Raw genomic sequence first — 26,902 nt, 5'->3', positions numbered from 1 at the left:
CAAGAATGTACAAAAATATATAGGGTATTCCATTTAAAAAAATTGAAGTGACCTTCACGTGACCTTCAAATGACTCTTCAAGGTCAAACCAATGATACCATCTTATGGCCCCCTCGAAACCATACAACTTTTGTCTAAAAAATATTTCTCTATCTTGCTTATTTTTCGAGTTATTTGGCTGCCTAAGTTAAAATGGGTCACCCTGTATATGATTAAATTAGGTCAAAAGCCATACGTAATTATATCTACACAATTATATATAACTAAATATAAACATTTTCTGGGTTTTGATGTTTATTTTAACAATAATTTTGAAGAATAAAGCACTGAAAATGACGTCTATTTTAGATCCTTTTTAGATATTATTTTGGACGTCCAAAGTTGTGAAAAATCGACCTCCTATGGACGTCCAATGGGTGTCGTCGAACTTAATTCAGACATCTTTTGGACGTCCCAATGTTCGAACTTGAACATTCATTGGACGTCCATGGAACGTCCATGTGCTATCTGGGCCTTTACCTTTCTTCACTGAATATTGACAACGAGTCATCAAAACGTATAATATATAAACATATAATATATAATATATAATATATAAACATAGAATATTCACAGATCTTCTCTTATTTCGGCTTTATAGCCGAAAACTGCCGGTATTTATGTTAGTACCATGAGAACCTTGGAAGTATGTGATGTGATATCAGTACTTTCAAACATTAAAAATTATTTTAACGATTGACAAATATCCGTATGGGTATTAAATATTTTTTATGTAAAATGGACTAATATTTTTTAATTATTATAATTTTTAATTATTTTTAATTATATTTATTACTATTTTTATTATTATTATATTTTATTATTATATTTTATTATTATTTTATTATTATTATATTATTGTTATATTTATTATTATTATTTATTATATTGTTATATTTATAATTATTATATTTATATTTATACTTATATTATTATATTTTAATTATTATTTTTTAATTATTATATTTTTAATTACCCAGCTAGCACAATTTCGTCATTTTGACGTGATATTCTGGTCATTCTCTGACTAAAAATGACGTGTTAAATGACGTATTTATGACCGAAAAATGACGGACTAATGTCACGGATAATTGACGTCACTATAAAGACGTTATATAAAAACGTTATTTTATGACGTTATAAAGACGTTAAATGTTAAATGAAAACCAATTAATATATGATTAATACTATTTATTGTATAAGATAAAAAATATTGTATAAAAACACAAACATTTATACATACACCTATACATATATATAATAAACTATATTAATAATTAAATACTATAACAGTACAAAAATGTAACATATATTTATTACATTTTTGTATTGTTATAGTATCTATAATTATTAAATAATTTATTATGTATGTGTATGTATATATATGTTTATGTTTTTATGCAATATTTTTTACCTTATGCAATAAATAGTATTAATCATATGTAATAAATTAAATATAATAAATATGTTTCATTTTTTAGTATTGTTAATATATATCTAATTAATAAATAGTTAATAAATATAATAGATAAGTAATTAATATAGTAAGTATATATTATTTATTGTTCTTAATCCATGCCTTACGGCTTTGGATGGACTTCCAGTCTTACAGAGCTTTACAAGTTTTGTATTCATTAACGTATAAAATATAAAATATAAAATGTGATATAATATATAAAATTAAAATAGAATAGAAATAGAAATAGAATAAAGTATAATATATAAAGTGTATAGAGTGTAAGGTGTAAGTTACAGTACTTGAATGGAATAAAATAAAATAAAATCTAAATCTAAAATCTAAAATCTAAAATCTAAAATCTAAAATCTAAACTTTAGCATAACAGGCGGGGAAAGTAATATGAGATATTATAAAATAAAATAAAATAAGATAAGATAAAATTAAATTAAATTAAATTGTAACTGCTGATAAGAGTAAAATAAAAGTAAAATCAGAATAAAATCAAAATCAAAATCAAAAATAAAATAAAAATATAATGAAAATAACGTTGCGAATAAGAAAACATTATCTGTCTTAGCTCCTATCTAATCTAATCTAGTCTAAATGAGTAAAATGTTAAATGTTATGTATTATATGTTATATGGAGTGTGTAAAAACTCTTAGATCTCCCTTTGTAGTTTAGTAATTCTATGTGTTCTATCTTTATTATCTTTGGTATCTTTGGTATCTTTGGTTTCTTTGGCTTCTTTGGCTTCCTATTTTGTTGTTGTTCTTAGTCATTATTACTTCTTGTCTCTATCTTTCGTTGCACCTCGGGTTTCCTTGACTTGCGATGGTTTTATCCGCCTTCTCCGTCCTCTTCTCTTCTCGTATCTTGTCTATTTTTCTCATTATATTCAATCCGTTTCCCTCTTCGCTCAAGAATTCTTCCATTGATATTTCGTCTTTTGTTGCTTCGCATTCCTTTAGTACATGCTTTAGGCTTTCTTCTCCTTTTTCACATATCCTGCATTCTCTTTCTGTTTCCTCCTTCCAGTAGTATCCTCCTCTCACTTCGCTACCACATCTATATCTTGCAATTCTGCTCCTATCTTTCTTACTCTTTTTTCCTTTCAGATAATTCGGTACTCCTTCTGTCTTTATCTTTTTATATATATCGTTATATCTTGAATCCTCTGTTTTCCTCTTCCTCTCTTCTTTTTGTCGTTCTTCAATTCTTTCCATTATCTTTTCGGATATCTCTGTCTCCCCTTCTTCTCTCTTCTTTTTCAGTTCTTCTTTACCCATGTCTGCCTCCTCTAGTATCCTTCTCCTTTTCTTTTCCCATTTACTTTCTTCTCCACTTTCTCTCCTTTTCTCTATTTCTTTCATACATTCTATTATTATCTTCTTCTCCGATTGCCTTGCCTTTTCTTCATATTTTATTGCTCTTTTTATGGCCTCCGTTCTCAGTTCCTTCATTTTTGTTTCTTCTTCCAGTATGTAGTTTGGTGTCCTCCTGTCTAGTTTCAGTATCCATTTTATATATTTCCTCTTTATTTTCTCCATCCTTTCCTCGTTTCCCCATCCCCATATCTCTGCCCCGTATAGAGCCACACTTCCTACTAACGCATTAAACATCTTTATTCTTCTTTCGTAGTCGTCCGCGAATATCCTTTCTCCTATGCTCCAGGTCTGCTTCATCGCCACCATCGCTCTTCTCATTCTTTCTACTATATGTTTCTCCGCTCCGCCGTTCTTTTGCATAATGTAACCTAGGTAGTTCATTTCTTTTACCTCTTCTATTTCTTCTTCTCCCCATTTCCATTCTCTTCTCTTTGTGCGTCCTCTTCCTTTCTCGAATACCATTACCTTTGATTTCCCTGCGCTTAAGGTTAATCCTTTCTTGTCAATGTATCTTTTAAATCTTTTCATCATCCCTTTAAGTTCTACTTCGCTTCTCGCCATCAACACAATATCGTCTGCATATGTTATCGACCATAGTTTCTCTTTTTCTATCACTACGCCTCCCGTTTGCTCCTTTTTCATTTCTCTTTCCAGATCCATTATGTATATATTGAATAATGTTGGACTCATGGGGCATCCTTGTCTGACTCCGCATTTCGTCCAGAATTCTTTGGACTTTCTATTTCCAACCTTTACTATATTCTTTGTCTCTTTGTATGTTTCCATAATTCTCCTTCTCAGTCTCTCTCCGATCCTTGCCTCCCTCAGCATCTCTCCTAGTTTTGCTCTGTCCACTCTGTCGAATGCCGCTTTGAGGTCTGCAAAGAAGGCAAAGATCTTACCTTTACTCTTTGATAATTCTCTGTTGACTATGTAGTTCAGTGTGAAGATTGCATCTGTTGTCCCTCTTCCTGTCCTGAAACCGAATTGTCCCTCCTCCATCCTTTCCTCCGCCACCTTCTTCATCTTTCCGTTCAGTATGCTAGCATATATTTTATATGCCGTATCCATTAGTGTTATTCCCCTATAGTTCTTCGCCTCCTTCCTGTCTCCTTTCTTGTATATTGGGCTTATTATCCCTTTGGTCCACTCCTCCGGTATTCCTCCTTCCTTCCAGATTTTGTTCAACAATTTAAACAATACTTCCCCTACTTCTTTCGGCATTAACCTCCATGCTTCGTTCTCTATTCCATTTTCTCCCGGTGCTTTCCCTTTCTTCAGCTTCTTTAATTGTTCTATCATCTCTTCTCTAGTTATTTCTTCTTCTTCTTCTTCCTTGTAACATTCCTCCCTTTCTTCTTGTACTTTTTCTTCTTCCTTCTCTTCTATTGTCCACCTCTCCTCCGTTCCTCCTAGTAATTCCATGAAATGTAGTCTCCAATCCTCCGTACTTATTTCTTCATCTACTCCTTCTCTCTTCTTTCTGTATCTGTTTATATATCTCCATGCTTCTGCCTCTGTTTTGATTAATCTTATTCTTTCTTCTTCCTCTTTCTCATGTTTCTCCTTTTCTTCCTTACACCATATTTTATATTCCTTTCTTCTTTTAATATACTCTTCTCTGTCTATCTTGTCTCTTTTCACTTTCCTAAGTGTCTTTCTTAGCTCCCTTTTCTTCATCTTCCATTCCTTGCTGTGCCATTCTCTTTTTCCGAACTTCCATGGTATTATCTTCTTCTTGATTTTCGTAATCGAGTTATTTACTTTCCCTTCTAATTCTTTCCATATCCGCCCATTCTCTTCTTGTGTGCATTGCCATCCTTCGCATTTTTCGTGATATTGCATCACTCCTTCTTCCGTCCAAACGCTTTTCTCTTTTATTATCATGTCACTTTTCTTTCCTCTTTTCCTTTCCATCCCCGTCAATTCCACCTCTATTGGCATGTGGTCCGATTTAGTCCTGTTTCCTTCTCCTACCATTTTAACCTCTTCTATAGCTTTGTCATTTGTTATTACGTAGTCTATGATTGACGCTCCTTGTTCCCCGATATACGTCCATTCTCCCTCTTTTCCATAACTGCCATTAAGAATAATCCAGCCTCTTTTCCTGCATTTGTTTATCAATATTCTTCCTTCTTTATTTATCTCCTTGTCCTTTGATCTTCTTCTCTCTTCTTCTTCCTCCTCTCCTGATCCTACCGGTCCTCCTTCTTCTCCCGTTCTCGCGTTGAAATCTCCTTCCAGCATGAGATGGCTCTCCTCTTCCTCCTGTATTTCCTCCATTATTGCTTCTAGAATTTCTTCGATATTTCTGCTATAAAGTGTTACAATTCTCCATTTGTTTCTATTATGCGTTAGACTTATCTCCATTGCCTCCTTATTAATTTCTTTAACCTTTACTCCTTTCAGTTCCTTGCATATTGCCGTCATTATCCCTCCTTTGGCTCTGCCTCTCTTATTTTCTTTGGTTGCTGGAATACAGAACCATTCGAATTTGTTTGGCAATCTGTTCCTGATTTTGTTCCATGTGTATTCTTCCAGCCATGTTTCAGTTAAGCCTATTATATCAAATTCTTCTAAGTATTTCCATGTCTCTTCGCATTTGTTTATTACTCCAGCTGTGTTCCAGAAGCAGATTTTTAGGCCTCTTTCCTCTTCTTCTCCTCTCTCTTTTCCTTGTCCATCGCGCCTTCACTCTTTGCCTCCTCCTCTTTCTTCCAATTGTTCTTTTTTTTCATTCCAGCTGTACCATTTTCCTCTCATATATATTTTCCTGTATCCTACTTTTACTCTTCCGTCGCCTTTTTCTCTTTCTTCTCTTGCTAATTCTCTCAGTCTTCGCTGTATCTCTCTTTCTTTCCTAGTTAGGTCGTTATCTATTATTATTCCTTTTTTCAATTTATTCTTTTTCTTCATCACGTTGTTCTTTTGTTTCCATTTGTTTATTTCAGCAATTATTATCTCCTTGCTCCCTCTCACTTCAATTTTGTTCGCTCTTTTTATCTCTACGTTTACTTCTATGTTTTCTTTGATGTATTCCGTTATCTCTTGTTCCAGATTTTCTGTCTTCCAACTTACTCCTCTGATCACTATATTATTTTTCCTCTCGTTCCTTTCCTTTCTCTCATTAATCCATTCTAGTTCTGCTATTCTTCTCTCCAGCATTCCTTTTTCTTTCGACCATTCTTCTCTCTCTCTTTTTCTTTCTTCTGCTCTCTCTTTCCTTTCTTCCGTCATTTGTTTTTTTATCTCTTCCATCATTTCTTTCCTTATCTCCTCCATCACCATCGTTAAATGTTCTTTCATTTCTGTTACCGTTTCGTCTTTGCAAGCTCTCATTATTCCTTCTATCTTCCTTTCTGTATCCGCCTCTGAGTCCCTGCTCATCCCGAAATTTTCCAACGTTTTTTCTTTCGGTTTGTTTTTGCTTCCCGTCGGTCTGCCCACCTTCGCCATCTGTTGCATTCCTTTCGAACTTTCTGACTTTTCTTCCTGATCTCTTTTGTTACCTACCGACTATCCTCGCCGGCTTCTCTTCCCTACTTTCTCTGCTTTTCCTTTGAGGTTATTTCTAACCTCTACAGCCGCCTTCTGACTTTTTCCTTGATTTTTCTGTTTTCCCGTCACCTCCTCTTTCTTCTTCACTTCCTCGTTTTCCTTTTATCTTCTGCTCACTCACTTCACTCTCCTTTCGGCTCAGCTCCTCTTTTTACACAATTTTCACTCTCTTTTACTTTCCTTCTAAACTACTAGTACTTTCCTCTATCGCCTGTCAACCGGAAGTCCCATATAGTAAGTATATAATTAAATACAAGTTTATTAATATATAAAGAGTAACTGTATGTATACATACATACTATATATATAATTTATATTAATATAAACATTTATTAAAAACACTTAATATTAATTAATAAGTAATTAATTAATAAATGATTAAAAACTTTAAAAATAAAAATGAAAAATAAAAAAGACAAATGAGAGAGATAATTAAAAATTACTCATTTAAACTGTGTATAATAGGAAATGATACAAAACAATTGTTATTAATAGGAAAAACAATAGATTTTGCACATATAGTTGATATTGGCCATGCTCTCAGATCATCTGACATATTTTCAACAACGTTTATATGAAGCTCTGATGAATCATATGGATAATCATAGAAACATGAATATTTGTTAAATTGTTTTCCTATTATAAAAATATCATCTTCAGTTGTAATAATGTTTTGTATTTCAACAATTATAATATTTTCGTCATTTACGAGACAGTAACAGTCTGCATTGCTATACTGCTTTATTGTTAAAATAAAATTAAATAAAGTTTCTTATATTGTTTTACCCATTTATTAATGTTATTAATTAAAGGACCAGAATCATGTTCTATTTTGTAATCGCAACGAAAATTTAAATTTATATGATTTTTATTTAATGAAAGATTAATTTCTGTAATTCTGCGGTATATTTGTTGTAGCACATTGGTTGGAGACCTTAACCAATTGTTTCAGTTGACGTAAAAAATTTTCGAATGGAAACGCTGAAAACTCATCTAAAGTACCGTAAGCTTCAACATCACCACAAATATGACTTAATAAATGAACATTATAAACTATAAATTCTAAGCCATACAAACAATTTTTACAGTGATTAATAAAAATATTTAAAATTTTTCTCACAGTCGGAAGGGTAACATTTTTAATATGTTTATTCGACAACAACACAGAAACTGCAAAATGTAATAGAAGAAAATTTTTATAAACGGCTCTATTTAATACATCTTTCAAAACTACTGGACCTGAATAAATTAAAAAAAATCTAAATTCTGTTGCTTTCCAATTCTGAAGTTCTTCAAGGTGAACGCGGTTTACGATTGAACTCTATTGGAATATATTTTTTTAAGCTAAGAAGACGCTCTGAAATTATATTTACTTTTCTATGTGATAAACGTACTTGTAATGGACCTTGAAGCCAAGTAAACAATAATTTTCTAACAATACCTAAGCAAATATTGTGCATGTAATCCGTTGGAAAACATTTTATCATATCTATTGGTAATTGTAAGAGGGGTGTTTGATCTGTATGATGATCATCATCGATATGTCTTCTAAATGATTCATCTGTACGTTTTAAAGCTCTTAAATTAGGAAAAACAACTTTGTTTTTATAATATTCACCTGGCTCTATACATTTGTCACAGGATGAATAATCTGTATGTTGTTTGATACATTTTGAAAAAGCCCTAGCAGGCGCATCGCATACAAAACTATGAATTTCAATAAAAAAATGGTCTTTTCCAGAATGAAATCCATACGTTAGCAGTTGATTAAGTTCAACAATAAAATCATTTAGAAAACGATCGAGTGGTTTTGGTTTAGCAGTTCCACAAAAAACAGAAATAGCAAATGGTGGCACATCTGCAAAATTTTTTATAACACCCAATATTGGCCACAATTGTAATTTTGAACTCTTAAATAGAGGGATTCCGTCGATATTAAATCCAATTTTCAATTTTTCATTATCTTTTAAAACATGTTTCATTTTATATGTTAAGCAATGTACTAGAGCGTACTCCAAACCAAAATAATAAAATTCACCTGTATCTAATTTTATTATATTCGGATTAGAAATTGGAGTTTCCAATAGTATACGACTATCGACCGGTAAGAAAGGATGATATGGAACAAGTATGTGAAGTAAATCAGTTAAAGATGATCGTGATACATTATGCTTCAAAGCCCATTGTCTTAATTTTTGCAAAATATTCTCATTTTCGTTTTCTATTTCTAATGAAGAATTTAAATTTTCGCTACTTGTATGTAAAAAATTATATTCATTATTTAAACAAATATTTTCTAAATCTAAATTATCAAAGTAAGTTTTATTTGTATTTTCAGGAGCAAATTGATTATCTTGACTATTAGATATTTCCGTTAAATCATTATATAAATTAAAAGAGTCTTCTTGAGAAGTGGGAATATTAGAATCATTACGAATAGTATTGAAACATGCATTATGTAGAGCTTCTGCAACTCTTCTATATTGTTGTCGTCGCAAAACAAAATCTTTTCGCTTTCGTCTAATTTTAGACATTTTTATAATAATAAATAAAAATAAAATTATATAAAAACAAAAATGTAATAATAAAATTAATAATAACTGTCAGAAACACAAACAAGTAACTTAATATAAAATTTTTATATATCCTAATCTTACTAGTAATATTGTAAGAAGTCTTGTTTATGTGTGTGAATATTTTCTTTTGTTTTCTTCCTTTAATCGTTGCTGAGCATGTTCAAGCCAAATTTTTATTGCATTTTCGATATCATTATCGCTAGCGGAAGATGATTGTATCTGTATTGCACCTACAATAAGAAAAAATTCTTGTACATATTACCCACTTTATCACACATATTATTTATTATATTAAATATTATCTATACATATTAATTAGATATATATAAACTATATACTCACGAATTATCACTGTTTTTAATGCTAGAATTCCAAAAGGTTTTTTATTATGTCTTTGAGCAGCAAAATTATAATCTGCAGCTAATTCATTGGTAAGAAGTTTTCGTAGGATTTTATTTGTTCGTGAACTAATAGTAGTACCTCCCAAAGTTGAAAAATATAATGACTGCAAAAGAAATAATAATTGTAAAAAAATAAAATTGCTAAACTATAAAGTCATCGGTTTATTTATTCGACGTTTAGAAATTATTTTGAAATTGTTTTCCTACTATTAAATTTTGATTATCTTGAGAATGTAAATAATTTTCAAGTGTTTCTACATCTTCATGTGTTTTAAGTGGAAATTTAACAGGAAAATTGGATGGTAATGTAGTTATATTAGTAGAAGTTGTATTTACAACAAGTTCGCGAATTTCTTTCAATTCTTCTCTTGTTTTTGCTACTTCTCCAAAAGTTTGCACTATATAAATATAAATATAAATAACTATATAAGTATAAATATAGTTTTATATATATATATATACAGGGTGAGTTTTATTTCGTGTGTCAATCTTTTTATCATGCGGGAGATTATCGACTGCATAATAAATTGTTCGGTACATAAATGTCAATTTTTTTGATCGATCGTATCGAAGGTTCGAATATAATGTGTACAATAATAATAATAATAATAATAAATATGTAGCTTTAATAATAATAATAATAATAAATCCATATTACATAAGTCCAGCTTTTAATTTGCTTTAATTTTACACATTATATTCGAGCCTTTGATACGATCGATCCAAATAATTGACATTTATGTACCGATCAATTTATTATGCAGTCGATAATCTCCCGCATGATAAAAAGATTGACACACGAAATAAAACTCACCCTGTATATATATATATATATATATATATATATATATATATATATATATATATATATATATATATATACAGGGTGAATTTTAATGGTTGTGTCAATCTTTTTATCATGCGGGAGATTACCGACCGCAATTGTAATAAATTGATCGGTACATAGATGTCAGATAATTAGATCGGCCGTATGGAAGGCCGGGATATAATGTGTACAATTAAAGCAAGTTAAAAGCTGAAATTATGTGTGTAGTATGGATTTATTTTTATTATTAAAGCTACGTATTTATTATTATTATTATTATTATTAAAGCTACGTATACATATTCGATATATTAAAGCAGTAAGAAAACATATTTAAAAATTTAGTTCAAATTTAACACTTTAATGTTTCATGTAAAACTTTATTTCAAATTCCGCATTTATTTTTATGATAAATTTTTATTATTGTTTTATACGCTAAAGATATGTAGCATTTCTTCCTTCTTGAAATAAAATTACGCAACTGTTCCGTGAGAAATACATTCTTATGAAACAATTGCGTAATTTTAATTTAAGAAGAAAGAAAATTTTTTGCTGCGTATTTTTAGCATATAAACAATAATAAAAATTTACCATAAAAATAATTGCGGAATTTTAAATAAAGTTTTACATGTAACATTAGTGTTAAATTTGAACTAAATTTTTAAATATGTATTCTTACTGCTTTAATATATTAAATATGTATACGTAGCTTTAATAATAATAATAAATCCACACTACATAATTTCAGCTTTTAACTTGCTTTAATTGTACACATTATATTTCGGCCTTCGATTCGGTCCATTCAATTAACTGACATCTATGTATCAATCAATTTATTAAAATTGCGATCGGTAATCTCCCGTATGATAAAAAGATTGACACAACCATTAAAATTCACCCTGTATATACACATATATATATATATGTAGGAAGGAAGAATATTACAAAAAAATCATCTCTTTTTAAAATAAAATATACATACATAAAATATTTAAAATTTGCCCTTCGCAGAATGAACAAGTAGATTTACCTAAAAATATATATAATTACTATACATATCATATATAATTCTTAATTCACCGGACATAAAAACAATATACTTAAATTAATAATTAATTGATTAATAATAAATTTGAAATTTTTTTTAATGTTATACAGTTAATTAATTTAAAAACATTATATATATATATATATATATATATATATATATATATAATGTATGCATGTAAATGGAAAGCATACCTAAGTTACTACTTAATGATATAGTGGATGATGGTTGATGATATAATTGCGAAGTATTCCTCGTAATAGGTGTATTGCATGCAGAAACGCTTTGTGTTAATCTTTCTACACAAGATTGCTCTACAAATGTGAAATAAAAGTACTCAAAAGTAAATAATATTATTACATAAAAGAATGTTACAATTGTTAATATTTTAATACAATGCTTACTTTTCTCTCTTTTATTGATGGAAGTATTAGATGGTTTTGATATCTGTTCTGAGCCGCTTATAAATGCTAACAATAAAGATAAAAAGAAAAGTGTTTATAATAAAAACTTACAAAAGTGTTTATAATAAAAACTTTCAAATTACAGATTATTTTATTTTATTTTAAAACAGAGAAAAACATAGAAAAAATTTGTTATATGCAAAGGCCTTTACACAACTACTTACAATTTATAATTTGATTTTAATTATATATTTTAGAGAACTTAACGGAATAAAATTGTAAGTATTATTTTTTATTACCTTGTTTGATAGCTTTTGGTGAACGTAATAAAACAGATGTATTATCTTCTATCTACTATCAGTCATCTTCATCACTACTTGAATAATATCTGGGATTTCTTTCTCTATGTCTGACACCAGTTTCAGATGTAGATTGTATATCTGATGTAGATTCACATTTTTTGCATGGGCTCTTTGAATATCATCTGTAATTAAAGTAGGTTAATCTAACCTCATTTACAAAAAATAAAAAAAATCATTAGTATAATTTTAAAGTATTCTTATTTTTCTTACATTCTTTCTTGCTTAAAATAAACCTATCCAGACAAACTTATATAATGCAAATGCACAGAAAAATGAACCAATTATACGTTTAATTCAAAGAATATAATAATATGATACTTTACATTAGACACATAATTGATCAATTTCTCAGTATATGTATATATATTAAACGGCTATACAGGGTGTCAGGCAATTTTTGACCTTCACGAAGTAAGAAGGTAGATTGGCTCAAATTAAGAAGGAAGGTACTATCCTATTTTGCGATATTCGCAATAATTAACGAAAAATTAATTAAAGAAGATCGGCCAATGCGCGTGGCTAGAAGCACACGACGGCGGTATGACTGTAACATAATGGCGGCGCGCGGCGAAGCGGTGATTGGGGAGGGGAGGAGCGATGAGTGTGTAAGCGCGTGGTGAAGGCTCCTTCGCCGTCGTGTGCTTCGAGCCACGCGCATTGGTCGATCTTCTTTAATTAATTTTTCGTTAATTATTGCGAATATCGCAAAATAATATAGTAGCTTCCTTCTTAATTTGAGCCAATCTACCTTCACACTTCGGGACTGTCAAAATTTCCCTGCCACCCTGTATAAAACACATTTTTGTAAAGCATAATTAGATTTTTTAAAGCAATACATACCACATTCAAAGAATATGCGTTTTACGGAATACACTTGCCAATTTTCATTAGGTTCTTCTCCTAATGTAAGAGCTTTGTTGAAGCGTGATGTCATTTTATACGGAGGCCACAGAACTTCTTTTTTTACGGGGGGTAAACCATTTTAAGTGAACAATTGCTATTTCACCATTATCCTCATTAGCATCATTGTAAAATTCAATGCCACAATAGGTCATAAGGAAACACAACACGATAACCGCAAAACTATTGTAAACATGCAAGCTCTTTGTTTTATCTGCACGTTTATATATACATATAATGCGCGCGCATTATATATGTATATATATAAAGCCATTGAATATATAAAATCGTTATATATATTTATATATGTATATATATTTATATTTTATTATATATATATATATATATATATATATATATATACATATACAGGGTGTCCTAGACCACCCGTACACCCCTTTTCTTTCAAAAACTAAGCATTTTAGAGAAAAACGTTTTCGACAAAAATTGTATGGTTTTGAGGGGAACATAAGATGGTGTCATTGGTTTGACTTTGGATGGCATCGTTAAGGTGAGGTCAAGGACACCTTTAATTTCTTAAATGGAACCACCTATTTTTTATTGCATATTCTTATAGCTTATGTCGAGAGCTTTCCAAAACACTATAATAAAGTTCAAAAAAATGAGGTCCAATGACTTGGCCATTGCAAATGCCTACCCATACATATAAACTCCAACGATGTTGATTAAGCACCTCACGATACCAATGTGGATTTTCTGGTGACCAATAGTGGCAATTATGCCTATTGAGACTACCATTGCTGATGAATGTTGCTTCATCACTGAAACAAACATTACTAAAAAAATCTGGATTCTGATCTAACATCTCAAGAGCCCATCTACAAAATTGTACTCTGAGTACGTAGTCGGCCTCACTTAATTCCTGTACCAGAGTAATATGATACGGATGGTAATTGACTGATCGTAACAATCTATGTGCCGTAGTTTGAGGGATTCCCAGTTCTCGTTCTATTTGACGGGTACTAATATGGGGATTTTGATGAACCATAGCCAAAACTGCGAGCAATCTAGGGTCATTATTATTATGAAGTCTATTCCTTCGCCTTTCGCGATGAAGTGGATTATTACGAGATCTCCTTTCAATGTTTATAATTTGTTGATCAGTAGGATGGCGGCGATTTGGGAATCGCTCCGCATAAGTACGGGCAGTAAGTCTGTAATTTCTACCACATTCGCCAAAGGTTATAAGAATATCGACTACTTCTGTAGGCGTATAATTTGCCATTTTACCAGAATTTTATCAGAGTACAAATGTTAAAAAAATACATAAACACTTGTGACTTTGGCACTAAATGGACAAAATTTTGGAGGGATACTTAGAGGAACTCCATCAGATGGAAAGTCCAAAATGTCTCGGTACTTTGGACCATTCAAGTTGCCTAAAGGGCAGGTTACGCTAAAAGCAGTTTCTTGAGAAGTAATTAATGAGTAATAAAAAATAATGAGAAGTTTGTTTTAAGACTAATTTCGAGAATTAACAATGAAAACGTGGTATTTTTATTGTTAATTTATTGCAGAATCGTAAGCATGGGTTCTCAGTAAGAGAAATCGAAGAAATTGAATTTCGTCGATTACAGCGCCATCTATCATGAATCGAGAAAAATGTTTCAGACAAATTGTATGTGTTTTTAGCCAAAGATTCCGAATATGCAATAAAAAATAGGGGTTCCCATTTAAGATTTCAAACTTGCCCCCCCTCCCCGCCCAGGGGGAGGGGTGGGGGGCTCATTTTAACGTCATTGTACGTCCCCCTCGAAATGACAAAATTTTGATTCTAAACATTTTTTCGTAGTGTGCTTATTTTTCGAGTTATTTGGCTGCCTAAGTTAAAATGGGTCACCCTGTATATATATATATATATATATATATATATATATATATATATATACCCCGTAAGCAAAATGTTAGCAGTATGTCGGCAGACTGGTAACAGATTTAATCAAAGTATATCAGCAGACTGACATCAACTGCGTCCTCATTCAGCTTATATTCTGCTGACAGAGCCTGCTCACAGAATCTGACAGCAGATTGGTAGCAGAAATCCAGCAGGATCTGTTAACATGACTTGACGCTCTATTGGCGGCAAAAACCGAGCAGAATCTGTAAACATAATCTGACAACAGATTGTCGGCAGAAATCGAGCAGGATCTGCGCACGCAATCTGATGGCAAATTGACAGCAGAAACCGAACAAGATTTGGGCTTACTTATATTAATGTTGTATAAATGCAATAAAATTTATTATTACAGGTGCTAAATAAGAGTATTATCGGTGAGTTATCGGTTAATTACAATTTTTTCTGATATGACATAATGTATAATAATATATGTTATATTGTAATTATTCTCACATAACGAAGGACTAGTTCAATTTAATTAAATTAATAATAAAGTAAAAGTAATTTAATTTATAAAACGAGATATATATATATTTATTTAGAATTAAATTCTTGCTTTATGCTTCAAATAGGCAGTAAATGAATAATTTACCATTTATTCTATTGATTCCAATCAGTTTAATATTCTGAATCTCATCTGCTTGTATCAGATGTCAGAAATTAAAGTGATAGAAATAGTTACTATATTTTTGATCTTTTATTAATAATCGCGACTTTATATATATTTTTGACAGAGATTTGATTGCGAGAAAATATGTCACATAGCGGTAAACGAAGGAACTATCGAATCATGCAAACCCTGTTCTGCTTCTGCCGTCAATCTGCTATCAGATATTGTGTGCGCAAATCCTGCTCGGTTTCTACAAGCAATCTGACATCAAATTTCGCCGCACAGATCCTGTTCCATTTCTGCCATCAATTTGCCGTCAGTTACATCAGCAGGCTCTACTCGGGTTCTGCTGACAATTTGATATCAAATTTCATTGCGCAGATCCTGCTCGATTTTTGTTACCAATCTGCTGTCAAAATTGCGCCGCACAGATCCTGTTAAGTTTCTGCCATCAATGTGTCGTTAATTATATCAACAAGTTCTGCTCGGTTTCTGTTGATAATCTGTTGTCCAGTTATGTGAACAGATTTTGTTATATTTCTGTTGACATTCTGCCGACATCACATGATATATCAGAACCTGCATCAATTCTGTAATCTTTCTGTCGACAAAAATTTGTAACAGATTACCTGACAAGATCTGCTTTAGCAGACTTGGCTATTGGGGTATATATATATATATATATATATATATATATATATATATATATTATTTATAATAAAGTTATTAATTAAATATTTATATTATTTATAATAAAAATTTTGTAGAGAATTTACATTTTTAAAAATTGATTTATATATGCATAACTTATATGAACATTCAAATATGATGCCATTAAATTATAAAAATCTAGAAATCTGAAGATTGTCAACTATATCATTTCTAATTATAGTATGATGATACGTTTTATAGAGTGATAAATTAAATGATTAATCTCTTAGGACAAGAAACGAAGAATATAATATATATATGTTTTTTTTTTCAAATTGCAAAATGTGAACGAACTGTTGCAACTACTGATCAAAATGAATAAATTTGTTATATCCGTGCAACATTTATAATTCAAAGTCAGTGCAGTAGAAAGTTGCAAAAAAATAAAGCACAAAACAGCACTTTCAAATTTTTTCTTTGCAAATCTTTATAAATATTTTTTAAAAATAAATATATAATATTAGATAATGAAACATGTTTTTGTATATGTGATTTGTTTTTTAAATCGAAATTACATATAATAATAAGAGAACCAAATAGAACAGATAAAAGAAATTAACAGAAAATTTTATTTTTGTTTATTTAGCCGGATTTAAACCAGGGAACAGTGTTTCATCTAGTTATATCCTTATTATTAGATGTGTCCTGAAATGATACAAAATGACATATGGTTTGAAAATCTGTCCGTTCGCTGGCGCCCTCTTCAGAAATACCGGTGAAATACTGTATTTAAAATAAGCACAGTGCGATCGCGCACGGATTTGCGGACGCAAATTCGAAAAATAGAATTCTATAAAAGAAAGTAAAGGAAGAGACAGGGAAATAATAGAGAGGTATACATACAGGTATATTTGCGAAAATAGAAAGGTATACATGTAACTATTTATAAAATATCGAGGTCAATAATGCTAGTTGTATAAAAAAATAATATGGAAAATTATAGATTACATAACCTTCTTATGTATCACATTTATTGTATTTTATATATTTTATAAACTCAAATTCAAAGGCCATAAGAGCTAAACGCGGATGATAGTGCGTAAGTTTCAACGAGAAAATAAGTTTTTCGTTGAAACTTATTTGTGTGCACAGGGCACAAATTTTCTTGGTACGATACCAAGCAATAAATAATTCTCAATTCGAGAATTTATTTAATTATTATCCCTCTTCCCCCCTGTAATGTTGTAGGCGAGAAAAATATCGGGCCGAAAGTCGCTGAATCGGGAATCGAACCCGAGTCTTTCGCTTGCCGGGCGACTGCTCTAATTAAATAAATTCTCGAATTGAGAATTATTTAAATTTGCTTGGTATCGTACCAAGAAAATTTGTGCCCTGTGCACACAAATAAGTTTCAACGAAAAACTTATTTTCTCGTTGAAACTTACGCACTATCATCCGCGTTTAGCTCTTATGGCCTTTGAATTTGAGTTTATGTTTTATACACAGAGCCTAGATTCTTATATAGTTACTTATATTTTATATTTATCTCGATCTCTCGTGTATTGTTTTTGAAAGAAAGAGGAATTGATTTGATTTAGGGATATCAAAAAGTAATATCACATTCTTTAATATCTTTAACTTGTCGAATATTATTACTTTTGCTATTATTGTTGCAATCGAAATCGTTTTACTTAATATAAAAAAATGTATTAAATGACAAAATAACATAAAATATATTAAATGACAAAAAATATAACAAAAAAATATAACAAAAACATTATTAAGCGATATAACGAAAATAAAAGTTTACGCGTGTGTAATTTTTTAAAAATATTACTTTCGATAGATACAAGAGAGATGAAAAATCGACAAAGATATTTGATTAATTTACTGCAATTGCACCCGAGATTGACATCATGTGGTCGCATCTAATATTTGATTTACACGTGACAGGATTGTACAAATGCAGAGGAAGATGACACGCGCCAAAGTGCATTGCTGACGAGTACATCCGGTTTTCAACGCCCACACATGCACATTAATACGTCGGACACGTATCGATGATGACGAGATAGGAAGCAAAGAAGGAAGGTCACCTGCGATTCACCTGCCTCTCATAGGACGGAGAAGGAAGGATGCGCGTTTCGGGCGAGGACGAAGGAAAGGAACGACGAGGTCGACGAGGAAATTGCATCTCTCGACGATGAGTGTATTTGACGTCATTCGCTGGGGTTCTCACGAACGCGTGTGCGTTACGTAGATACGCAAATACGCACCGCGGGAATGCGAGAAATACACGTATAAGGCGACGCTCACATCGTGAGATCCAATTGCGATCTTAGGATATAAGGTAGGTGAGAACAGAAACGGAGAAGGTGAGTGGAATTTTGAAAAGAATTCATTTTATTCTTTTTTCGTTTACATTTTAATATAATTTTTAGCGAGAATTATTCACCCACAAAATGCGCCTGTAAAATTCGGTAACAGGATGAGAAAGATATATGTAAAACAAATACTTTTTATATAAACTTCTTTCATTATTTCTGGCTAAACTCGTGGCACTCGCATTTTATGAGACACACTTGTACAACCAATATGTTGTTGAGTTGTCTCAGCGTCTTGTACTTCATTAATGAGTATCGATAAAGTGATGAAAATAGGTAGTAGAGGAGGAAGGAATAATTTCAGCGGAGACCTCTCATAAGTAAGAGATAAAAATCGCTAGGGAAAAAGAGAGGTGGATCGAAGCTCGGCTTAGTAAAAGCGGCCTAAACGGTGACTGCTATATTGTCGCTGGGAAACGAAAATAGCTGCTGTCAGCCTCGGAGGCAAATCGTGGCGGCGAGGGAGCAAGAGGGAGCAACGATGGCCGATGGAGAGCTAAGGTGTACGACAACGACAACGACGACGACGAAGAAGGTGGGACTAAGAGAAACGATGAAGGAGCATCGAACGAGGGTGTTGTGCGAGATCTGGAATGAAGAACCCGGCCAAACAGACTTATTGCGGCTTACGTAATTCCTCTTCTTCTTCTTCTTCGAGCTTCAAAGCTCGAGCCTCGAAATTCGCCCCGCTGAGCGTTATTATGGCATCACGCGAGAGAGATCGAAAACTTGACACAATAAAAATACATATAATCTCGTACATAAAACTCGATGATTCACAATAAAAATAAGCATCGAAAATAGAATTCTTGAGAGAAGTCAAAATAATGATTTGTAAAATGATATCTGTTGATTTTTGTTGGGTCTGTTGAATTATTGGAACATTTTCTTGCGATTCAGAGAGACGTTTATGAAAATAAGAGCCAAGAAAGATTTTTGAGGGAATAAATGACACATAAAAAGGTCAAAAATAATTATAAATTCGAAAACATCGATTAGGCTCTTTAGATGATTGTGTGTTGGTATATAAAATTTATTTTATAATCCGTTTGAAAATTTTGCAAGCGCTGACGCTTTTATCCATCTACGAGATTGATAATCGAGACAATAATCGGACACAACGACATAATTTTATTCGTATGTAATGTAATACAATGTAATTTAATCGCGTGACTTATCTCGCCAACAAAATTCACCCGCATAGTCGCATTCATTGAGCCGTCATCTCCCGACAGGATTAATTATCGCAGCTTCGAGGATCTCGTCCAAATATCTTCGCTCGAATTAGATCTCGGCGTCGGCTGAATTAGCGAATATACATGCAAATTACACAACATCATAACTTGGAATTATTATCGCGACGGGACGCGGGCGACAGATGCCAAAAGACGCGTCTCTCGAAAAAGGAAACGCATCAACGTTCGTCGTTCGCGACGCCCAATTAATAATATCAATTGATGACACAGCCGCGAACTTCTCTCAACTTAATTTCCGGTCAGTTGCTTTTCCTCTCTCAGAAAGAGAGAGGAGCTCTTTCTGAAAGAGGAAAAGCAAATGAAGGGATTGATGCACGTGGTTCCGGTGAACTTGCACTTGATATTGCGAGTGTCCTCGATTGCATTTCTCCTTTTATGAAAGAAAAATATTGCTGGTGCTCATATCTCATATGTAATCTTCCTGTTGTTATGTGTATTTCTCTTAATTATAAATTGATTCTTATTTCGCTGTCAAATTAGTAACAATCTCATTGCAAAATGTATAAAATTTAAAATAATCAATTGCTAAAAGTGCAGAGAAAAATGCAACCTTGTGAGAAGTTCAATACTTTAGTTAATACAGACTTATGTGTCAGCTCTCCTTCAGTTTCCCTCACTACCCTTAATCTTTTAGGATGGAATCTTAATAAATTTTGAAACAAATTAGTGCCGAATTCCGCTTGACACTTCTTGGAGGTAGCAAACCAAGTTGCACGAGAATATCTGTTGCCATTTCTTTTTTGAAGCATGAGAATCTCGACTACGTTCTGCAGAACCGACCCAAAATGTCTGCTACATTCAAGTCAAGAAGTGTACGATATGAAATTCAATGCTAAAACTTGTTTCACAATTTGTTAAGATTCTATTGCAAAAAATTAAAGGCTGTGAGAAAATTTGAAGGGAGAAGAAACTAATATATAAGTTTGTATTAAATAAAGTTTTGGACTTTTTATATTTTTTTTTTATATTTGTAGATTTCTAGAAGTAACAACAAAAATTTATCTATTTTTTATATTTGTTCGAATATTATTTATAAAACTTATAGTAAATTCTAGTAATACCTTGCGGCAAATTTAAGTCTCATTGCTAAATATTAATTATTGGAGAAATATGAGATAGAATTTTGATACAATAGTTAATGAAAATAATCTTTACAAAAAATTATTTTTCTGGTGTATCAGAGTCGAACTTTGTAACAAATATGATTAATTTCAACATGGATAAGCGCCACAAAGAGACTTTTTTTTCTAACTTTCACTAACAATTCAGGTTTAAATTTTCTCTGTTATTTATTAGATTGATTAAGTGCGATATCACAGTATCTACCTCAATTAATTTTTGGCATCCAGAAATATTGCTGTAATTGTAAGACCATTTTTTTGAGTAACTATGCAAGTATCAGCGACCGTGAAATTCTTTCTAAAAATTCTGTTGTCTTTGCTTTCCGATCACCGTTCTTGTTCACGACCATCCCTCATCCGGTACCATCGTCGCGTCGGTGCCTCGACGCTGATGTGATCGTTCCTGGCGCGAGATACCCAGGGCACAGAACAACAGGCGCGGAACTTGGCATCGGGACTGAATACCGGCGGTATATCCGAGTACAACCTATTCGCCGTCATCGGCACCGGGAGATGACTCGTCGCGGATGGTGTTGCGTTTCAGGGAGTCGGGAGGAGATACCGATTTTCATACACGTTCCACGATAACAATAGCGCGGATCGTGTACATTCCTGAGCGAAATTATCTCGGGCCGAGCGTGCGCTTGGCACGATTCGGACTCGCTGAGAGATGCTGCTGGTCCAGCGACGGTATTCTTGGTTTTTCGCAGACGCTTTTAGGTCGTTGGGGGAGCTTTCTCGTAGAAAGACCGACAAGAAGCTTTTTTGTTCTCTAGAGAATATTAACATAAATTCAAGTGTATTTTTATACGCAAATTTAATATTATAAATTATAAATTTTTTAACAAGAGAGATTTTTTAAATAATAGAGGGAAATATTCAACATAAAAAAATTATATTTGCACATAATTTTTTCATTATATAGAATCTGAATTATTTATTTAAGTCTGTGATCTTTAAAAAAAAGAGCTGATATTTTTATTTTTTTTTTAATAAGGATATTTAAGAATTGAAAAGTAAGAAAGAGAATTGGAATTTGTGTAGAGACGCGTTGATCATAGTTTGAACGTTGAATCTAGCTTCCTTTTGTAGTTCTCCGAGTAAATACGAGACTCGTCTAACGACACGATATGGTACAGTAATTTCTAATATTTCCCCAAGTCGCTTCACGTTTATTAAATTGAGCTGGATCATAAACTTTCGAACGCTCTCCTTTATTGGTGAGCGAGGCATTCGCTCACGCGAGAGCTAAGATCATCAAATGTGAATATAACGGAAATATACGAAACGCGTTATAAACCAGCGCATATAGAATGACTCGCGACTGACTAGCGCTTGAACCGTTAAGAGAATTAATTATTTGAATCCGAAGTTCGTTCGTTTCAGTCTCGATTTAATTCGATAATCGCGGAAAATGGTAATAAAAGTATTTCAGCGATAATAAAAATACCTGTTGACGCGTCGACAAATAGATGCACAATGCAAGCCGGTTGAGAGAACCCACGTAATGCAATACTGACCGACCATTGTACCTCTTGTACCGCCGCCAAATTGTTCTTCGCGGTTATAAAAGTTTCTTTTGAAGAAATAATCTCGTAGTAAGTTACTTTAAGGATTCTCTTGTAAATTGCAATTTCAGTTAACGAATGAATAATTTAAGAACTCGACATGAGATCGCTGGCATACAATTAAAATAAAATATAATGAGAAAATATATATACAATATGTATAAAATAAGACAAGATATATTTATATAATATTATGTAAGTTATACACATGGTATGCTGTACTATTATATGATTTCTTAATTATTACATTTAAGAAATCTAAAAAATTTTATAGAGTTTTAAAATTTATATAGTTATTATAAATTTATATTGTTTATTTTAAAATAGTTTAAAATAGTTTATATATTTCAAATTTTGAAATTTTTTATATGGCGTACATACAAAAAAAGGAATACCTATTCCTAGCTTTTATCGCTTTAGATTTATTTCGACGGATATTTATACGTTAGACCAGCTTTTAATATCTTCTGTCTGTAATTGAGAACGATCCAAAACTAAGTAAGCAATGCAATAAATAAAACACCGAGACTCAGATTAATGACAAATTATTTGAATCTAATTCAACGATTAATCTGTTCATTTATAGTAATTTTATGTATATTCTTGCTCTCTTTCGATGAATGCTAATTTTATACAAGATAGAGCAGAAGCAAAATAATAAATAAATAAATAAATATATTTATATATTTTATAATTATATTTATTATTTTGCTTATATTATAATTTATTATTATGCTTATATAATTTAATAATTAATTTATTATTTTACTTATATAATTATATGTGTGTGTAGTAATATACATAATTTTTAAATTAATTATATATAAATTATATATAAATAACATATATAAATTTTAAATTAATTAATAAAATAGGAAGGATTTTATATTCAGATATTTATACATTGCATATAAATTACATATAAAAGTATGATTCAGATAGACGACACACTATGTAGAAAAGAATGCGACTACAGAAATTCGTTATTGTTACGTTGTCCCTTGTGTAATATTAAATTCGTAATTGTCTCGACGATGTCGATGACGGGAGGATGATGATGATGATGATGACTCAAGCTTCAAGGCTCACGTCGGTGTGGCTCATGAGGCGAGGCTTGTTTCGTTCGTGTCCGCTCTTCCATCCCGACGTTGGCCCGGTTTATCTCCGCCGATCCCGAAATAATCTTAGATTCGGTCTCTCGTGCTCGCACTTCTCGCGCTTCGGGTCTCCGCCGAGCGTGTGCGTGTGCGTGTGCGTGCATGCGTGCTTTCGGGAGCTTCCCCTCGTCTCTTCTTCTCGACATCGTCTTCATCGCGCATACTTACGATCCCTGACTATAGAAGCGCGCGCCATTAGAACGTCGGATCCAACATCGTGGCCAACATTGGCCGACGTCATCTAGACTGATCGCTCGTAGAGTAAAGTGGAGTAAAACGTCGAAAAATTACGGAAAATATCAAATCGAATACGAAGAATAAATTTGTTTTAGATATATGTGGTACACTTTTAAATTTTCTAAAAAATAATCGCAAGAATTAGAGATAGTACTAAAGTAACAGAATTAATTTTATTTTCTTTTATAATCTGTCGCAGAAATAATGTAGTTGCCGAGAGCAAATTGTCGGAAAAAATATGAAAAGAAATAAAAAGAAAAAAAATATTGAAATAGAAAAAAGAGAAAAAAAGAGGAATAGATTTTTAACATTAAATTCTTCGAATTAAATATTTTGACGATTCGGCATCAAATTTTGACAAGATCTATCTAAAATATAATTTAAAATGTAAGCATTGTTATTTAATTACATTTAGATTTAATTCGAAAATATTTTCTCTTTATATAATAATAAAATAAAATATAAAATAATAAAATAAAATAAATAAATAATAAATGATTTTATTTAATAGCGTTATAAAATAATTGACAGTTTCTTTTTTCTTAATGTCTAAATGTGTAACAATATACAGAATAATATTATTACCATTGAAAGAATAATTATAAGTATAATCGGTGCTTTTTTTTAGATATTCCATATAACTGGGTAATTCTACCATCCTTCAGTCGTTTCCGCAATTTCGGTTTTTCATTTCATCTGTCGAGTAAATCTGTCAGGTATTTATTTAGCTTCGACCGCGAAAAAATGTATCGCGCTAATTTAACGGGTGGCCACCGTCCGTCCGAAAATCACTGAACTCGTGCCAGGTATCGTGAGGAAACTCATCGATAAATTACATTTCGCGCGTCCGTAAATTGCCGTTCGCGAGATGATTTAAGGTCTCAGTTATGCGGGCCTTTAATTATGTTTATTTATCAAGCGTGGATAATGCTATTTTTCATTACTTCGATTTCAAAGTCCATTTTTTGACAACAATTTATTCAAAAAGGATGAGAGAATGACTATGTTTCATTAAAGCGTGAATCACAATTAAAATAAAAAAATAAAGAAACGTTCGCGATGTACTTTTATAACAAATTATTATGGAAATCACAAGACAGAATTAAATTAAATTAAATATAGAAGCTCAGATCACAATTAAAACATCTTTCTTCGAAGAATTTTTTTTAAAGAACATTAATTAATATTCGAATATATCAAAGTCTTTTTGAAAATCTCGATGTTTATTGTTGTTTCTTTTCCGTGATATTAATCTCTCACTGTAAGCAATCACATATTTCATAATTTTATTCATCTTGAAAAGTTTATTTTGATAAATATCCGTCAGTTTGATGCGAATCGTTAATGAAAATTAATTTGTTTTAGTTTAATTATGTTTTTTTCATTAAATGTTTGTAAATTAGTTTAATATTATTGCTTTTCGCTCAATTTTCGAGAAGAAATTTTTACTTTTAAATTTAGGATTTTTTAATTGCAGTTTATTAATAAATGTCATGAAAGAGAAAAATGGCATGCGTTTCGTAATTTTTTATTATAAAAAAAATCTAGGTACAAAGACGACTCTCTCAAGAAAGTAATTTTACCCAATGATATATTACAATTATAGATAATTGATAATAAAATAAGTCGATTAATGTTTGTAAACTTATATAAATTTTAGACAATTCTTTTTTATAAACGAGATTAATTTTTTCAGGAAATATGTAACGATAATGCGCGTATAACAATTTATTCGAAATAGAAGCTCATGAATTCCTGTGCTATCTTTCGCTCTCCAATTTTGCACGACTCGATATAAGTCATGCGACAACAGGAGAATTAAAGGGAGGCGGAGGTGGCCTAAAGTTTTAAATGATTCAGAGGCCTCGATCTCTTCGCCTAGCCTCGCCTAACACATACGTTTGGCACACACCGGTTGTTCGCTCGTAACTATGGCTTTCTTGGCACGCTGACGTCGGTCACCCACGCCCGTGGAATAAGCGCGACCTAATGACGCGCGATCGGCCGTAATAATTTTACGTAATAATCGAGCCACGATAAGCGGCACGTGAATGAAAACTCGCGGATCAAGTAAAAATTCACGATTAAATTAATGCTATAAATTAATTTTCAAAAATATGTCCTTCAAATATACTTTAGTTAACGTACAGTTTCAATGAAATAAGGTTTTTATTTTTAATTAATTTTTTTCTTAAGTTTCAGAAAATAATGTTTTATTGAATTACAATTCTTTAACATCGAGCGATTTAATTAAATGTTTCATGTTTTACAATATGTTTTATGTATATGTTATTAGTTCTAATTGATCATTATAAGTTGACGGAAAAGACGAGTTTCTCAATCGACCCTATGACACATACCATATGATATACATCGGCCAAAGAATCATCGTCCTCTGCGCATCTCTTTCTTCCTGTCATTAATGAGGACTGGAAAAGGTCCAATTTCTCCGCGAGAAAACTGCATTGCTATCTATTGTATTACGCTGAACTGTTGAAATCATACGAATAAGAGAAATTTTTCAGCTTTTTTAGGATTGGCAAAATGCTAGGATGTTACACTAGAATCATATTAGGTAATGTAAAATGTATACATTTTTTATTCCATAAGATGTTTTAAAATTAAAGCAAGAAATAAGATTAAAATTGGAGAATTTGTTTTAAAGGACAAAATTATGAATATAATTTTTTTTTCATAAAAAGAAAAAAAGAAACATTTTTAATGGCACAAAAATAGGATTGTTTATATAAATATTAAAATATTATATGCATATATAGAATAATATTTTATGTTGATGTTGATGAAAAAATTTTATTTTGTCTATATCTTTGATAGCATGCTTTCTAAAAAATACTTCAATCGTATTATTACACATTTTTCAATTTTATAATTTTTGTAGACGTTGAAATATTATATTTTATGCGATGTCAATGTCAAAATTCCATTTGAACCGCTAATATTTGCTTCCCACATATAAGCGCCTTCCAATTGGCGTCTATTTCGATGCACTTGGGGTGCAACGATGGATGTATTATGGCGATC

General features: G+C 31.6%; 1 protein-coding gene and 1 long non-coding RNA gene across 2 annotated transcripts in view; one reads left to right on the top strand and one right to left on the bottom strand.

The window, feature by feature from the left end:
* The window catches only part of LOC145959312 (uncharacterized), a 30,618-nt gene extending 7,622 nt beyond the window's left edge, over positions 1-22,996 (top strand). Inside the window, exons 2-3 of the long non-coding RNA XR_014434976.1 lie at positions 16,784-17,030; positions 18,091-22,996. This is a non-coding gene — a long non-coding RNA (uncharacterized LOC145959312). The remainder of the gene's footprint in view (positions 1-16,783; positions 17,031-18,090) is intronic.
* LOC145959301 (uncharacterized) lies at positions 1,871-6,670 on the bottom strand. Its single transcript, XM_083078028.1, has one exon. The coding sequence runs from the start codon at positions 5,312-5,314 to the stop codon at positions 2,294-2,296; it is 3,021 nt and encodes a 1,006-aa protein (XP_082934154.1). The 5' UTR covers positions 5,315-6,670; the 3' UTR covers positions 1,871-2,293.
* Positions 22,997-26,902: the final 3,906 nt, after the last annotated feature.

The sequence above is a fragment of the Camponotus vicinus genome, unplaced genomic scaffold, assembly GCF_025532165.1.
Source record: "Camponotus vicinus isolate PSW18456_S1 unplaced genomic scaffold, iyCamVici1.0 SCAF_1, whole genome shotgun sequence".
Taxonomy (NCBI): Eukaryota; Metazoa; Arthropoda; class Insecta; order Hymenoptera; family Formicidae; genus Camponotus; species Camponotus vicinus.
The sequence above is the reverse complement of the archived record's forward strand: the minus strand, read 5'-3'. Positions and strand labels throughout refer to the sequence as shown.